The sequence below is a fragment of the Thamnophis elegans genome, chromosome 11, assembly GCF_009769535.1.
Source record: "Thamnophis elegans isolate rThaEle1 chromosome 11, rThaEle1.pri, whole genome shotgun sequence".
NCBI classification, from domain to species: Eukaryota; Metazoa; Chordata; class Lepidosauria; order Squamata; family Colubridae; genus Thamnophis; species Thamnophis elegans.
The window spans coordinates 4,630,572-4,648,858 of record NC_045551.1 but is presented as its reverse complement, the minus strand read 5'-3'; the positions used below and the strand labels follow the sequence as shown (position 1 = coordinate 4,648,858).

At 37.2% G+C, this 18,287-nt stretch overlaps 1 protein-coding gene across 1 annotated transcript in view; it reads right to left on the bottom strand.

The window, feature by feature from the left end:
- Positions 1 to 439: 439 nt before the first annotated feature.
- The window catches only part of EDEM3 (ER degradation enhancing alpha-mannosidase like protein 3), a 38,564-nt gene continuing 20,716 nt past the window's right edge, over positions 440 to 18,287 (bottom strand). Inside the window, 14 exon segments of the mRNA XM_032226517.1 lie at positions 440 to 2,658; positions 3,534 to 3,572; positions 3,575 to 3,580; positions 6,306 to 6,409; positions 6,411 to 6,456; positions 6,459 to 6,488; positions 8,789 to 8,955; positions 12,157 to 12,350; positions 13,172 to 13,239; positions 13,242 to 13,318; positions 14,922 to 15,082; positions 15,360 to 15,525; positions 16,078 to 16,202; positions 17,039 to 17,122. Of these exon segments, the coding sequence (XP_032082408.1) occupies positions 2,279 to 2,658; positions 3,534 to 3,572; positions 3,575 to 3,580; positions 6,306 to 6,409; positions 6,411 to 6,456; positions 6,459 to 6,488; positions 8,789 to 8,955; positions 12,157 to 12,350; positions 13,172 to 13,239; positions 13,242 to 13,318; positions 14,922 to 15,082; positions 15,360 to 15,525; positions 16,078 to 16,202; positions 17,039 to 17,122 (1,647 nt within the window). The 3' untranslated portion in view covers positions 440 to 2,278.

Sequence of the window (18,287 nt, the reverse complement as noted above, 5' to 3'; positions counted from 1 at the left end):
GCCACCTCGGCTCAAAACTCTCTACCATAGGGCCATAAACTATCATAGGGCATATTAAAGAAACTGGTACTGACGTTCTCTGAAGGAATATCTTAGTGGGTAAAAACCAAGTTTCACATCTAAACACAATTTGGGTTCATTATATGTAAATAATTTTTAAAAAGTTAAAAGGACACTTGTTTTTTATTCACTAAAACTCACGACAATTTGCGATCCAATTTTCTTAACATCTTTAGGACTAGTTCAACACCCCCCCCCCTATTACCTGTAAAAAAGTCTCACTTAGTATCCATTCCTAAAAACATTCGATCTGTACATTAAAAGGCTGCTTTACATACACACTGTAAATTTTTTGTAGAAGGACCTTTCAGCCGTCTGCCCTTCCTACCTACTGTACATACATAACTGCAATGTGAATTTAATCGTTGGCTATGTATCAATCTTTTGTGACCAAGAAATAACTCGGACATACGGGAGCAAAAGAATAATTCCTTCCCTCTTCAGTTCCCAATTCAATTGGAATATCAGAGCTAGTTTAACTCTCATGCCGTTGCGGTTGACCTTTTCCTGATACAGAAGCACACTCTTATCACTCCGTTCTATGGGGAAATAAAATGCTGGGTTAGAGGGAAGCCATTGGTTCCCTCCAGAAATCTGCTATCCAATATGCAATATTGGATAGTCAGGTTTCAGTAATAAGGAGCCTGCAGGGAGATGCAATGGGAGCGTATTTGCAATACGATAAGCCTTCCCATACTAACGCATTACATTTGAGCGTATGATCTTTGTCATTTTTTGCAACAAAACAGCTATACATGAAAAGGCCAAGAATAGGGCGCAGTGCAATATGGCTGTGTCAAATTATTTGACTTTTTGCTTCCTAAAGTAAAAAAATGAAAACAAAAAACCTATATTAGTCTTTTTGCCTCGTTTGCTACACTGGTTTTTTTTTTTTAAAGGAAACTAAATATAAACTTAAGACATCTGTGATACATGATTGCTGTGAAATATTTCTGCTACAGTTGAAAAAAAAATCTATACTAGCTAGCGACATGCCAAATGTTCTGAATTCAAAACATGCTGAGTTCAAACTGCTCAGTTCCAAGTTTGAACAGGTCTTTTCCAGAAGTGAAAACACAAAATACCTGCTATGAACCCTGGTCAGGAAGGCATCTGTGCCAATAAGCAGAGTTCACACCCCCCCCCCATTTGAAGTCAAAAGATTTCAAATTCAACATATTTTGCATACCCCTCAACTAGACATGATACTAATTTTGTTTGGCTTCCTATATGCTAAGGATGCCTTATTTCTTGTTGAGATACTGACCACGTTTAAAACACACAGATTTTAAGATACGCACAGAACAGGATGGTTTTGATGTAAGGCCACTTAATTATTAAAAAAAAAACAACGCAGAATAAATTAAATCCTAATGCAAGATGATTCCGTACCTTTTCCAGAGATTGGGAAGGATACTAAGTTTGGCTCATTCTGAACTTGCCATTTAATGCACAACATTTCAAAACCAAAGGGATGGGAGTGTAGAGAGCTTTTGTCCCATTATCCATAAACCACTTTAAGGATTATCCAGTTTTTCTTCTTCATTTTTTCTTAACAGAACACATTGCCTTTGGTTTATAAACTCTTGTCTTGAATTAAGAACAAAGAATAACATCCAAGTGAATCGGTCATTCTCCGAAGTGATAAAATGGAAGAAGTGATAAGGAGGTACAGCACACTTACTACATTAAGTGGCACAAAAACAATCACAGCTGCCCACTGCTTCGCCTTCATCCTAAAGGCACGGCAAACTATTTTCCACCAAGTCTCCAAAAAGACTTTGAGATACAATATTTACCCTCAAAAACAGCATTGTCACACCTGCCATTCGTGGCCTTTATGGACCAAGATGTAAAAGCTACAGCTGGCCATTCAGGCTCACTTGGTGCATGAATTCCCACTGCAGTCATGTCTTTGCCTCCCAAAGATTATGCTAAACTAACCCACAACAATCTGGAACACAGGAAGAATTCATATCATTCCTGAATGAACCTTCTGTATTACAGCACCATGCAAAGGAACTCTGCAAATGGGTCGATTGCACATTCCCATTTTTTAAAAACAAGGTAAACAAAAAAAAAACGTTCAAATTATAACACATGCTGGCTTTTGCCAATAAAAACCTGGCTACTTGTCACAATACTGAACAATTCTTTTTGAATTTCAGATATCAGGGCCATTATCTCCTTGGTAAGTTCCCAGGCAAAGTATTTGAAGTTATAGTTCATCTTTTTCCATCATTTCAAATGCTTCTATGTCTTCATTCCAATCAGCTAATATCGATTCCATAGATTGGTCTTTATTACTCCAGTTATTACTGGGACTGGAATCTGTCTCAATCTTTGACTGTTCCTCAGGATGATTATTATCCTGTTCTGCTGCTTGACTGCCACTGCTAGTTTGCTGGAATTCAGGGGTACAAGAATCTTGGTTTGTTTGAGAAAAACTATTGCTGTCCGATTCTGCAAATGAGCTCGTACCAACGTCTCCTTCAGATTCTTGAGAGACCAAGTTCAAATCTGCTGAAATCTCTTCCATTTTCTGATTGTGAGAATCATTATCAGATGACATCTGATCCACGGCTTCCATTTCCAAATCTTCGAAGTAAAGGGGGGGGAAAAAAACAATTCTTTAAAACATTTTTAGTTTACTTCCAGCTAGAAGTACCAATGACCATAAGCAATATCAATTGGCTTTTTCTTAACTATGATTAATAGTGTCAAAGTTAAACTCCCTTTGACACACCTTTGAGGTTCTTCAGATTTTCATCTATTAGATAAGTATTATAAAGAAATCAGTTTAAGTTACTTGCTTGATTGCTAAAACAAGGATAATGTTCTCCTCGAGAATCTGATCAACCGAGGTTTCCATGGGACCAAATTTTTCCCCTTATCCAAAGCAACTGTTTTTATCATATAAGCATTAAAATAAACAGCCTAGCAGAATATGTCTAAAACCATGTTTATCTATTTTGAATCTAAGTTTTCAAAGCATTCTAATATTAGGATGTACATAGAATCCTAATCTCCAGCATTATTTGAAAAGAAATCTTTGACCACTACACTAGATTCCTGAAGTTGGAATTAATAAACTAGTCACTGCCGCTCATAATTATGTGCATCTAAAATATTCATCAAATTTTGAGCTGTGGTGTTTTTGAACAAAGCAGTGAGGATACTGTAGAAAATACCCCAACTTTCCTAATGGGAGCACCCAAAATAGTAGGCGTATTTCTACAACTAGATTTTGTACATTTCTTGTTGGATCAAGATGTCAGCAGCATCTCAATAACTTCTAGACATAAACTATTTGTAAATTAAGGTGTAGATCTTGCTGACTAATTTACATTTTACTTAGTTGTAGTAAAAGGAAACATCTCAAAATATCTTTCTCTCTGTCTCTCTCTCTGTCTCTGTCTCTCTGTCTCTCTCTCTCTCTCGGTAAAGTATGTACAGATATTTTTAATACTTACTGCTATCAATAATGTAGTTTGGAATCGTTTTATCTTTAATATAGTTGCTGACATTCCAAAGGCAGCACAAGGAGAAAGAAAAAATACATATGCATAAATCCACAAACCCACCAACTTTCAATTAAGTTCATTTATTTACATAGCGGCTGCTTTAGAAAAAAAAAACTCTCTAAATAAGATCTCAACAGGATTCAAACAACTATTTATATGGGCGTCTTTATTTGTTAGACTTATAAAGGCAGCCAACTCGAATAGTGCGACTCTGGGGAGCAAAAAGCATGAAAACAAACAACATCCCCTTCCACCATATAACATAAATATAAAATATATAGGGAGTATATATAATAAAATACAAAATATAGAAATGGCAATGAACCCTAAATTATTTTATTCCTAACATTAATTATAATACTCCCTACTGCCTTTGCTTAAATAGGAATTCGGGTGAAGTTTCTCCCGGAGTCTGTTTTATTGTTACTTCTGATTAAATGCCTGTTATATACCCACATAATCAAAACTCATAGCCCCAATTGTCAGAAATGTTCATTGCTCTTATGATTTTGTGATAAACACTCTTCTATGTGATCAATTCTCAGGACCTTGAGTGTTGCAAAATTTATATGGAGAGTTATGGTTTTAGAAAGTATCTGGTGCTTTTTTCACATTATTATTTTTCCCTATGCATTTTTTCCTATTTTCACTCTATTTGCTATACTTTGCTTTTATAATTTCTCTTGGATTGTAAATAATTTTTTTCAGGAAAAAAAAGGCTTTTTGACAGCAGTAACTTGGATGAGATTAAACCATGGCAACTGGACCAAAGTTTGTTAAACTGAGACGTCCAGCTGCCATGGTTTAAATTCTTTTTAGATACTTGGTCTGACAGAAATTATAATTTGAAATAGCAGCCATTTCCAAGAAAAAGTATGAATGCCTAATAGAGACAACTCTTGGTGGTTTATACAAACAAAACATATGGTGAAATTTGGAGTTTGACCTATAAGTTTGCTATAATCTCCATACCCCATTTTCTATTATACATATTTCAGAATTTTCTCTAAAACCAAAGGTAGACCAAAGTCTTTCAATAAAAATTGTTGGGTTAAACTGGTATTTATCCCCGTAGAGATTCGCACCCTCACCACCGTCCAGACCTTCCGCGCAGCCCTTAAGATCTGGCTATCCCGTCAGGCCTGGGGATAAGATTTTCACCCGCCCCACCCGAATGTTGAATGAATGTTGTGTTTTATTGTTTTATTTATTCACATATTATTTCATGTTTTGTCTTGCACTCCTTTCCCACGAATTGTAAGCCGCCCTGAGTCCCCTCAGGGAAAAGGGCGGCCTATAAATGACAATAAAATCTACAAAATAAAATCTACAAAATCTACAAATTTATTTAATAATTAAAATAATTCAACCCAAATCTCCAGACTTAGGGGAAAAAAACAATGAAATTATGCTGTTTCTGGATACTTCCACACTAACCTAAAAGTTCGGCATTGCAATACTGTGCATAAAATGTTCTTTAAAAAAATAACATTTAGGTTGAAAAAAAAAACCGGTCTTCACGAACTTGCAGTTGGTTAATTCAGACTTCAAAATCCACAGGAGTTTTGATGAGAATTTGCTACAAGGCAAACTGTTTGGTCCTAAAGCACTGAAAAATTTAGTCTGTTACATGATATCAACAAACTTGTTTTCATTACAAGTTATGATCATCTGATCTTTCTGGTATGCTTAAAATGTATAGATTTATTTTGCTGTGTAGGACAGTGGCCCACTACATAAATTCATCTTTACTATTTAACATTGTTTTAAACGTGCTATTTTCAAGATTATGGAAGAAAATTCGCTGATAAACTTTACCAGGTTCACATTCATATCAAGACACGGCAATACATTTTTCTTCTCTAAATCTATATTATGTAGATCTGTGGGCTTGAACTGGCAAGCAGAAAAGTTGATTGCTGTACTTCAAGTATTATCATGGAGAACCATAAAATCAGAACACAGTTCATTTTCCTTACATATACAGCTTGGGAATTTCTGATTTAATATCCCCGGAGTTGCAAAAGTAAACCTACAACATTTCCTTAATAACTACCATGGGTAAGGCACTGCGCCTCACACGTTTTTTTTCTAAAATATTTTGTTTAAAAAATACATTTATTTTGTTGTGCCGAGTAAGGATTCACTTAAAGAATTCAGTCGGAGTATTTAATAAATAATGCTATTTCAGAAAATTCTGGAATAGATTCTCGTTTATTAACTTTAATAGCTTAACTTCCAATCTGATTACGTTTCCCTTCTCATTCTCTCTTTCTATATTCTCCACAATTGAAATTTAAGACTACAGGTAGTCCTCAATTAGATGGGACTGGAGTTTCCATTGCTAAGCGATAGAGACATAAATTGTGTCATGTGACTATGCTGTTTAACAATGGCAACATTAAGTGAGGACTGCACAGGTTGTTAAGTAAGGATCTCCCGTTACTGCAACTCTGCCTTTCCGCCAGTTTTCCCGTTGACTTTGCTTGTGAGAAGCCAGTAGGGAACGCTGAAAATCACATGACCATGGGCGCACTGCAATAGCGGGAACTCCGAGGCCCAGTTGTAACTACCACTCATTCAGTGTAATTGCAAATGTGAACAGCCCCTAATCATTAAGTTAAGTACTACTGTATGGTTCATTGGGACTGCTTTTAATCTTAACAACGATGTATTCTTACCTCCCTTTCTTTATCAGAAAGCCGAAATTTTTGTCCTTACCTCTGTCTTTCGCTTTATCTGAAAGCAGCACTTCTACACTTTCATACGACTGAAGGGCATCAAGAATAATATTTCCTTCCTTGTTGAAGAGAAACAGCATGGGGAGTGATGTCGTCTGTATTCTTGCCATCACCCGCCATTTGAAAAGGGGAGCTGTATCGCTGCTACTTCCTTCATTATCATCTAGGCACAGCAAAGATAATTTTTTCCCATTAAAATTTTCAGTGAAAAGAAAAGGGAAAAAAGGTGGTGTTACAACAGGCGCTAGGGATGGTAAACAAAGCAACCCAAAGTGTATATTATAACCTTTAAAATGGAATAACAAAAATACAAGAATGGCAAAGAAAAAGAATAACTATGTGAATGTATACCTATAATTGTATGTAAGATAATAAATGACAGTAAGAATATAAAGCACAATATAGGTAAACAATATTGGTTATAAATAGCTAAGTATAATAAATATAGAATAGTACATAAAAATGGATAACGAATAAGAGGATCATGAATGCAAGATAGAAATGTGTAGAAGGGAAAACACTAACTGCAAAGAAACCGATACGGAACTGCTGTATGATATACGATGGAACTTCTTGTTCCTATGTTGTTTTAAGTCATGTGTTTGTTTCTGTTGATGTGTTTATGTGTTTGTGTGTTTAAAATAAAAATTAAAAAAAGAAAATTTCCATCATTTCTACCAAATCCGCCTTTTTATTGAGCGTTTATATGTGCAGATTGACCTACCTGATGTATTTTTTTGTGGCAGCAATAATTTTTGGAAAATTATTTTAACAGAAATAGGGACAGCCTATCTTGTGTAATCTATGAAGTACAAACTCACAAGGTTTTTAAAGGCATTTTAGATATACCTTTCAAGATGTTATGGATATAATGGGTAATATCACCTGCTTAATACTGCAAGCTGTCATGCAGAGAATCCAAATCCGGGACGCACAATAAAATTACAGTGAGCGTGATAAAGAACTTCTATTGATATACGTTAGCATACATACTGTATTTGTATATCTGCGTGCATCTCTAAACAACAAGATCTAAAATAATGTAAGTGTTTTACCTCTGTTTCTCTAGTCTACAGCTTCTGTCCCACTACCCAAATCATACTACATGCTTAGAAACGTGTTGTGGCCCAGCAGGAGCCGTTGGAGCTGCCACCAGATTCCGACAGCAAAGGGCCCTATGAGTTGGCCTGGAGGATGTAGAGGACCCTGGACAGGGTTCTGACTCCGAGGAGGGCGCAGAGAGGCTGGTTGGCCACCAGGAGGCGCTGAGCCTTGGACCAGTGGGGAGGAGACAAGAGGAGTGAGCCCGAGCCAGTATGAGTTGTTCCTGGATGCACACCATCGAAGAGCTACTAGGCGTCAGGAACAATTACGCAATTACAGGAGGTAATTACACTCAGCTGGTGGTCATTAGGCTCCTCTCCAGACTATAAAAAGGCTACTTGTGCACACGGCCCTCTTTGCAGAAGTCAACACAGAATCAAATGTCGGAGAACACTGTTAGAAGCTTGGCAGGCTGGATTGCTGCCAAGCCTTATCTGTGTTTATTGCTGTCCAAGCTTGTCTGTGCTGGGTTGCTGCCAAGGACCTGTTTGCCTGTTAATTAAACGCCGTAATTTATCTCTGGCTCGGAGTGTGTGTTGGTGTGGGACGAGGGGAGTCAGAACAGAAAGGGAATACAATGACGTACAATATGAAATATCCCACTCTAAAAAAGAAAGGCCAAGAGTCACTAAGCTAGCACAAGTCACCAGAAGGAACCTCGGCCACTGACTTATCGCCACTTGTCATTTGGCTTCGTCAACAGATAGTGAGTAAAATAAACTTGTGGCTGGCCAATCTATTTCTCTAGTCTGCTTGGCATACAGTTCAGATATCAATAGAGGCAGTCCTCGATTTACAACAGTTCATTTAAAGTTATAACAGCACTGAAAAAAGTGACTTATGACCATTTTTCACAGTTACAACCTTTGCAGTATCCCCCATGATCATGTGATCAAAGTCCAGATGCTTGGCAACTGGTTCATAGTTATGACCCTTGCTGTGTCCCAAGGACACGTGATCAGTTATTGCAACCTTTTGACGAGCAAAATCAATGGGGAAGCCAGTCACTTAACAGCTGTGTTACTAATTTAACAACTGCAACGATTTACTTAACACTGAAGCAAGAAAGGTGTAAAATGGGGGCATAATTCACAACAAACATCTCACTTAACAACAGAAATTTTGGGCTCCATCGTGGTCATAGGTCGAGGACTACCTGTATAACTTTAAGACGCTGAAGTCTTAAAACAGCAAGTGCCGAATCTGTTCAATAAATCCTATCTCTTTCGCTGTTAAACATGGTCATTTTATAACCCATTCAGATAATATCCTAGATTGCAAGTTTCATACCTGCCTGTGACAATTCAGAAAATCTACACTGAATTATAGTGTATATTTGCATAATTTTGAATAATTTACCAATAACGATGCCGCCTATAGCCCCTGCTTTTTGGATGTTCCGGGCCTTTTCAGCAAACATGCACTGCCCTCTTTGCATCAGAGCAATTTTTTCCTTCAGTGCTTCCAGATTGGTAATCTCAGAGCATCCATTATATGGTTTACTGACTGCAACAAACCCTCTTGTCTGTGGAAAGATTAAAAGCTTTAGTATACAATATTCAAGCCTGTAGGACATTTGCATTCCGCCAGGAAAACATAAGAACAGCTTCCTAGCAAACTATCTATCAAGTCTAGCACAAAATTCAATATGTATAAATCCACTGAAATCAATTCACTTAAACGGCACTGGAACATAAGGCAGTAATTTTAAAACTCAGACATTTAATACAAAATGTTTTTCTTCATTTATATTTGTTCTGCTAAATAACAATAATTCTTAGGCTAAATAAGAATAATTGTATCAACCTTAGGAACATTTTGAAGCAGCTTTATTAATTTATCATATGACAAAAGGGGGTATTAAATATTTTTAATATATTAAATTGAGCATCTAATATGGGGTTGCATAACCTTGCAGCGCTGATCCAAATTGGTACATTTTTTATTTCTTTTAGTTCCTACATTAATTTTAAACAAAAAAAAATCTGCTTCTCATGATAGATTAACACTTGTCTAGTTCATTATGGAACTGAGATAATCATATTCAGCATAAGATTTCTTCTAAGAAATGGAAGGCACAATTATCATCATTTGCTGAATATCTCCGTTGTATTTTGTATAAAATATGAACAGACTGTAGCCCGCATATGTTGGACTTTCAGCCAATATGGGCAGTGGTGGAAGATACTGAGATTTGTAGCTTAACAGCAAGGTGACCATCTCTGCTAAATACAGTTGAACATGATTATTCTTCTGGAAAAGAACACTCTTGCATTGAAATAAGCTTCCAACATATTTTACATATTAGCTAACAACACATAACATAAATGCAACGTACATCTTTATATAAAAATATATACACAGCCAAAAGGTAAGGAGCATATTGATCAAATTTGGTCCGAAGTCTTTTGTAGCATCTGGTAATTTAGAATGCAAAGGTTTGAATCAGGTGACATCAAAATTCACCCATAATTTTAGTATACACAAGACTTAATAGGAAAGCATGTAAGACAAGCCCACAGTTAAACTATTCCAAACCAAAAAGTTGCATGCTAGGTTTTAAATTGTATGTGCATTCAGGTTGCATATCTTGCTGTAGTTAATCACTGAACCGCTTGTTGTAGTTGAAAACATTTTTAAAATATTTATATTGTAAATTAGATTGAATCTTCTATTGTGCATCAGTGCTACAACGAAGGTTTTCTTAGTCCAATCTGATCTCTGGATTGCAAACCCAACGTAAGACAGAATTGTTGCCAAGCAGTTATTCAACTGGGACTGGTAACCTATTCTATTCCTCGAATTCTGTACTATAAAATCATGCTTCAAGATTCAAAGGTTCCCTCTAAGTTTAATGAAATTAATTCAAAAAGGCAAATAGTAAATATTTGGAGCATTTATTACATTGCATATCAACCAAATGTGCTTGATCAACAACGTAACTGTGGGAATTTGTTCCAAGCTTAAAATGTGTTGTTCTGTCTTCACAGGAGGTTCTAAACTGAAAACAGAGGAATTTCAATACCCCGTTGCAAGCTTGAAATATTTTGCACACTTCTAACAACAGCAAATGAGATTCCAAAGAGTATCTCTAAGAAATTGCAAGCGGAGAAGAGGGAGAACGATAACACAAAAAAGTGGGGGGGGGTGTTCTTGCATTTAACAGAGGCAAGGATTTCAAGCAGCCTGGACAAACCTTTTTTATGATACTTATTTTCCAAACTTTTGAATTCCTTATAGATGCGCCATATTTTGGTTCTACTAATTCAAATCATCTTGTTTAATACTTGTATAATATGAAAGAAGAGTCTTGGGGGGGGGGGGCTTCCATTATCTCACTAATTTGGGGTGGGTGGGCATATCATATTGCAAGCATGTGTCATCTCTGCTTCATGAGCTGTACTGGTTCACTTTGCTTCCAATTACAATTCAGGGTGCTGATTAGGACATACAATATTAATGGGGCAAACTCGCCATCCTGGGCCCAACGTTTGGGAAGCCAGGCTCTGCCTGTCACAAGCCAGGACAAAGGATGAGTGATGGAGGAGTAAGACCTCCTTAAAAAACCTTGGTCCAGCTGGCCCGGCTGGTAGCACCTCGTAAGGGCCCCTTCCCAGGGTTACGGGAGAAGACGGTCAACGGTTTCGAAGGCGGAAGAGGGCTCTACGCCCCAACGGCAGATAAAGCAGCAGAACCATCTTCTAGGAGAAGGGAAACCCTGATTACAAACCTCCACTGCCTTGTGGCTATATGCACTACTAGAACAGACTTCAGGAGTCAACCTTGAGGCAAAATCTGGAGCCAGAGTCCCGGAAGCGGTTCATGACTGTGTACAACTATGTTCTGGCAACTCTTGTGATGTAGCTGAAACGAATCGTATCGGCTCTGCTGTTCCATTGGACTATTTCAGCAACATGGAGAGGGGGAATCTGCTGATTGGGTAACAGTCTATCCTCCATATTAATCTACCCAGGCCTCGTGCTTCGGAGAGGACACTCTAGCTTTACCTCTTTCCAGAGCACGATACCATAGTCTTTTGAGACTGAAGGATGCCAATGCAATTAACGGGGCCCAGTTATCCAAGAGAGTCCTCCGGGAGTGGGCGGCATACAAGTCTAATAAACAACCAACAACAACAACAGACTGTCTATCTTCAATAGTTTCCGCCTGCCTAGCAAGATTAGGCAGAATGGTCATCAATAAAAGAACGTGATATATTGATGCCTGCCTAGTGTGCCTCCTCTATCATGGTACTTGCCCCTGGATACAGCATCTCTCTGTAGTTTCATGAGTCTCACCTTAAAGCTGTTTCTAAGTTGTCAAAAATCCAGATGAGGTTTGATACCAAGAGTTTTGTTAGTTTTTTAACTGGTTTCAGGCATATTTGGTCATTCAGCTTTTCTGGAGATACTTTTTTATTCTTTGGGGGGGGGGGTTGTATGTGAATTGTAAGCTTCTCAGAGCCTTTTTGAAGTCAGGTGATCTCCAAATCAAATAAATAAACAAAAGGTCCTTTTTTCATTAACTGATTATTTGCTAGCTGCTAAAAAAATGGAATATCATATGGGCTCTTTTTATGCAAGTTAATAAGCCTCTTTTCTAAATAAAACATTTCACAGCAAACCTTAAGATACTCTGAATGCCTGTCAATAACTTCACCTTCTGCATTTAAACATATCACAAAATATAAGATGTAGGTTAAGTAAAATTTCAAAGACAACACAGACCCCGATTGGTGCTTAGACAGATCCATTCCAAACTGGGCAGGCCCTGCTGTCAAAACTACCCGGCCAAAGAACGGATGGGAAATGATTTGAACTGCGCGTGGAGGAAGCTGCTGTTCTTTTTGTTGTTGGCTGGATAACTCAATCATTTCTTGCATGAACCGTAAGCCATCTTCAGCATCTAATGAACTTGCTGCCTAATAAAAGTAAAAAAAAAAGTCAATATTTCAATTAGCATTTCCCAAAGCCTTCTACTAAATCAGTGGTGGGATTCAGCCGGTTCGCACCTATTCGAGAGAACCGGTTGGTAACTTTCTAAGCAGTTCAGAGAACCGGTTGTTGGAAGAAATCTCCTTTTGTTTTTCCCACTTTACAGGACTAATCCTGTAAGGAAGGCAGGAAGGAAACATTCTGGTGTTGTTTCTAGCTTAATCTTTATTGCCCTGCTTACAGAAACGGCCTCTCCGGTTAACCCTTATTACACTGTAACAGCTAAGGTGAAGCGCCCATCAACGTGAGTGATGTTGAATTGGCCATGCCCACCCAGTCACATGACCAATGAGCCACGCCTACCCAGGTGATCATTAGGGCAGAGAACCGGTTGTTAAATTATTTAAATCCCACCACTGTACTAAATCCAAAATAACCAAGAGATATTTGGAGAGAGATCTTTATAAATGAATTGGTCTAATTGTTGGCTCAAAGAGTTTTAGAACAACTATCCTTTAAGAAGGAACTCCAAAGTCATTGGTGCCACCATAAAGATGATTCAGGTCCTGGTCTTTTATATATAAATACCTATCATTTTCCTATGATTTTAACCTGTCTCTCGTGAAACTATCAGCACTATGATAGCCAAGCATGAATAAGTAATTATAAAATACCTATTATCTCTAGGATAAATAGCATGAAGAAATATGTATTGTCCAAATAGTTCACAGAGGTTAGAGCAAGCATTTCAAGAAAGTATTTTATTGTACATAAATGAAAAGAAGGTTAAGGCAAAGTGAGAGCTTACTTGGATAGCATGCTGCACCAATTGTACTCGTCCATCTTTGAGATGAATCAAGCTGACGCCCATCTTTTCAGTATCTCTAAATGTTCAGGATTACTAGCCATGAAATCCCTGGCTCTCAGCGGAGGCTTTGGTCCACTGCCTAAGCCCCTTCCCTGAAAAAAAAGGCAAGCAAAGCCAGCGTTATCAACATTTTAAGAATATAAAGCAGACATGCATGGCCTTGAGTGTGTCATGGATTTCCATCAATGAGTATGAGTAGTAAAGTAGCTAAAAGTTTCCTGAGTGGGTGATTTTGGGTTAGTCATGCCTCTAGCCTAGAAAGAAGGCAAAAAAAAATAACTACCAAAAATGTTTACAAGACTGTGTCAATCTTAACTTAAAAGCACCCCCCAAAAACCCCTGAAAAACACCACAGCTTCTCAGAAGCTGAAAGGTTAAAAAAGTACTTGAGAAATTCTACTAGTAGAAATTCTTCCAGGAAGCTTTAAAATCTCATTTTCTCCCATTACTTACTTTGATGCTATTATATACAAGGCTTTTTCCAGTCTGTTTTGTCCTACCATTCCTTGTTCTGGGGCTTGCTCCTTCCCCAAAGGAATGGAAGGGAAACTTTTTCCAAGCCTGCAGAGGGCGTGACATGCCTGTTAATGTCCATACTCAGGGACTTCATTCCCTATAATCCTATCCTTATGCCACATTGGAAAAGACATGCCAAGGAAGACCTGAGCACACTTGGCAAATGGCCAGTAAATTGTCAAAAGCCCAACTGCACAGGAGATGTCCAAAGTCGGTACACCCACGTTACACCTATCCTCCGCGAGCTGCAGTGGTTACCGATCAGTCTCCGGATACACTTCAAGGTGCTGGTCGTCACTTATAAAGCCCTTCATGGTATTGGACCTGGGTACTTGAGAGACCGCTTGCTGCCAATTACCTCCCACAGACCCATTAGATCTCACAGGGTTGGCCTCCTCCGGGTGCCATCTACCAGCCAATGCCACCTGGCTATTACCCGGGGGAGGGCCTTCTCTGTGGCAGCTCCGGCCCTCTGGAACGAGCTCCCCGCAGGGATTCGGACCCTCACCTCTCTCCAGCTCGCCGTCCGAAAAGCTGTCAAAACCTGGCTTTGCCGGCAGGCCTGGGGGTGATGAGTTCCCTCCCCTCTCGACATGTATGGTTGTGCGACTGTTGTTTACTTTTATTATTTGTATTTTGTCTTTTATGTTCCCCTTTTTTTCCCCCTTGAATTGTTCGCTGCCCTGAGTCCTCCCGGAGAAGGGCGGCATACAAATAATAAAATACAAATACAAAGTAATTTTTTTGTCTCTTTCCCTAAATAACAGCAGCATCAGAAGGCACGGAGGGAGGGAGAAGCAGCATGTACAACTATTGAAAATTGTTCCAATGTTATTTCTTTTTTGCGCTTTTCATTTCCTGCTTTCTTTCCACTTCTCACTCTGTCGAGTAGCTAATTTGTGCATATATTTCAAGGTTATGCCCTGAAAAAGATTATAAGGATTTGGCAAAATATTTCAATAAAATCCTGCTTGTGGAAATTAGATCTTAAGGAAGCAACCTCCGCAAGATAATTATATTTCTGTAATTGCATTTATACAATTTGTTAAGCCTAGCAAAAATTAGTAATAAAATATTAATAGCAGGACTTAATTTACCAAAACCAACATGTGGATTAACATAATCATTTTTCTGTTTATCTTCCTTTAAAACCCCAATGGAAAATAGAAACAACTCTTACATTCTTGAAATACTCCGAGGGCAGCTTTTATCCACCACGTTTTTCAGGGGTTCCCTTATACTCTGAGCATACATTGGGTCATTGGGAAACAGAATTTGGGTGTTAGGACAAGTCCAATCAAAATTACTGTCATCCAGCTCCATGTACTCTGTAGTCTGTAGGGGGGAAAAGGACATACACACCCTGCTAAGTTTAGAGCTACATTTTAATGCCTATAAATCATCATATTATTTTACAAAATAGACCAATGGAGTGCGTAAAAATGATATGAGGACAGAGGCAGACTCTTCTTCCAACCGATCAAGATTTTATGTCCAAATTCCATAATCATATTCTGTGTACTCTCTGCATACAGAGAATAAGAACAGAATGAATACTTAAGCAAAAGTGATTAATTGAATTAGACTGAAAGGTTTGCAATGCAGAACTCACAATATTTTTTACCAGGGCTGTTTGGTTTGCAGTAGATAGCCAAAGAGGTAGCAAATGGGCCTCTGTAGTAAAAATGTAGTCTTCAATATCGAAATTTAGGTCTTCTTTATCAGCAAACAGCAGGTATAAATATTTGAACATTTCAGCTAGGAAGAAAGAATCCATCCTACAAAAAAGAAGAGAACATGCATTTGCGTATATATTATTTCTTTTTTTGATGTTTTCATTTTCCTATACTTCTAAACAAATCTTTCTTTAATAAAGTAGCTAAAGAACAATTACTAATCACAGCTTTAGCATCAAGATTGTGTTAGCCATAATTTCAAAATTGTACATACGGTTATATTTAATTGAGCAATGCAATAGTTAAACAAAGTATATTGTGCAAAAAATTGTCCAGCCTGCAAAATGTTTACAGAATTGCACATGCATTTCCTCTCTTGGTGTTATGGACCCTAGCTATGGAGTTATTTTTCCAGTTTCGATTATAAAGTCTTAATTATGTTTATTTTAAAATTTTAATTAGCTGCCTTGGAGGTTCCTCTATGCACATATTTTCCCAAGGTATTAATTGAATGTTATTTTACATAAGCTTAAATAATAAAATAGTAACATGAAAGAAAAAAAAAATCCTACTAGCATCAAATGTTCTTTGACAGGCAAATGAGCATCAACATTTTTAAATGGAATTTTACAGACTTTTGAAAAATTAAGTTACCTGTCCTCATGGCTTCCGGTGCGAACATCCTTCATAGCAGCAAATCCACAAGGTACCCGTGCGTATTTATTTAAGTTCTCAATGAGAGTTTTTCCTACTTCTAGATAATAGGGATCACCGGTAGCCTATTTTCAGGGAAATAATTTGGATTAATATATTACATTTATTAAAACCCTAACTGTATTACTCTGATATTCGATCTCTGATGCATTTTAAGATTTTGATCTGAAGTCATAATGTCTAAAACATACTAGGAATTGTAGCCTGTTAATAACCATAGTTAGAGACTGCTTCTGTATCTTTAAAGAAAATTCTCAAGTATTTTTGTTGTGAAAGTATCACAAACTCTCAACAGAACTGCATGCTAATTATCATAATTCCAATATGCTTTAAAATATAGTCTTCCAACAAAAAACAAAGTACACTCCAGAATTATTTTCTGCATTCAGTTAAATCAAATCAAATCAATTTAAATTTTATTTTAATAGCAGGTTGATTACAAATGTCTCAACTTTCTCAGACTCAAATCATAATCTGCCACCTACAGGCTAAAATTAAAGATGCCAGAAATCCAGAACTTCCATCCAAACAGTCACCCCAGTGCTTAAGTTATGCTGAAATAAAGATAACCACCCCTCCTGCTGTCCTAGCATCTGCTAAAATTAGGGGAAGTTTTGTTTTCCAGTGCAGTAATTACACTTAACTAGCACACCTCCTAATAAACAAATAAGTAGTTCCCCCCCCAAACCATCTAGCTGCCATCTTTCAGCATAACCAATTTCACAGAAATATTTTCCATCAGTCAGACTTGAACAACCAAGCATATCTAGCTTTCCTATAAGGAGGAAGCAAAATGAGTTCTGCAAAGAGAAGATACTCCATATAGTTCATTTAACTTTTAATGTGATTCCTGCTATTTTCTAGAATGTAGCATATCTTGAATTTGAAGAACCTTACTTACTTTATACAAGAAATATGTGCTTTCTGCAAATTCTGGCCGTAAAGGATGCTGAGCCCAATGTACCCGGAAGTCTGTTGTAAATGCCTGAACAAGACAAGTGGAAAAGTAAAAATACTGAATTATTCTTCTTTGAAGGAATAACTTCTAGCATACTGGGATTCCGGCAAAAAGTTAATTAAAAATTAAAAATGTCCCCAAATGTATATATTGTCTTGTAAAGAAAAAGAAATCTTCTGAAACTTAGCTTATCTTTTAAACCTCTAAACACTAAATATCTAAATATCAAACAGTAATACAGATGCTACAATGAATGACCCCTTAAGTCTGCTTCTACTGGAGCAACTCTCAAATGAATGAAACAGAATGCACAGGCATTTTTGGCACAACACATTAAAAGAGGTCAGAAGACATTTTCAACATGTGCAGCAAAATTCAGAATGGACAATTTGCTTATGGAAGAATAACAAGTTCACATTTTCATTTTCATTCAAAAATCTCTTCCAATTTAAATGTAATAAATAGACAGCAATCCACAAACATTAAGAAAACACTGATTTAAATCATTGAATGTTTACTTTTATCATTCATGATAATTCATTGCTTGAAGGTTTTTTAAATATATTTATGGTAAGCCATCCAAATATTCTATTATCAACTTCAAAATAAGACAATGAGTGGTAAAAATCTTATAGAAATAGACAAAGCAACCAAAATAACCAAATACCATATTAAATATTATATATATAGATCTTCCTCCCATATTTGGGCATACCGGGGGTTGTAAAAATCTAATAGATACCTTTCACCCTGGCTTCGCTGATAACGGATAAGAGCCTGTGGCCTAATGGCTTAGATGTCTGCCTAGTATGTAATATAGCCCAGGTTCAAATCCCAGCAAGGGTATGGCTAGCTGATGAGAGCTAAATAGCTTGAAATAGATCTATACTAGTTTCCCTTTATTTATTTATCAGCACAAATACAACAAAATGTAACAAAAAGGCAACAGTAAAAATTGGGTTTCTGCCTGGATGGTCTCTTGTGACGAGCGGAAGGACAGAGAATGGAAGTAGTGATCTTCCTCCCATATTTGGGCATACCGGGGGTTGTAAAAATCTAATATATATTTATTATTATATATATAATTTATTTTCACATACATCCATGCATGTTTTAGGGGTTTATTTTAGTCAAAATTAGAAGCTTCTTTTTTTTAGGAGAGTCAGTATATAATTGGCCATTCGAAAAGTGA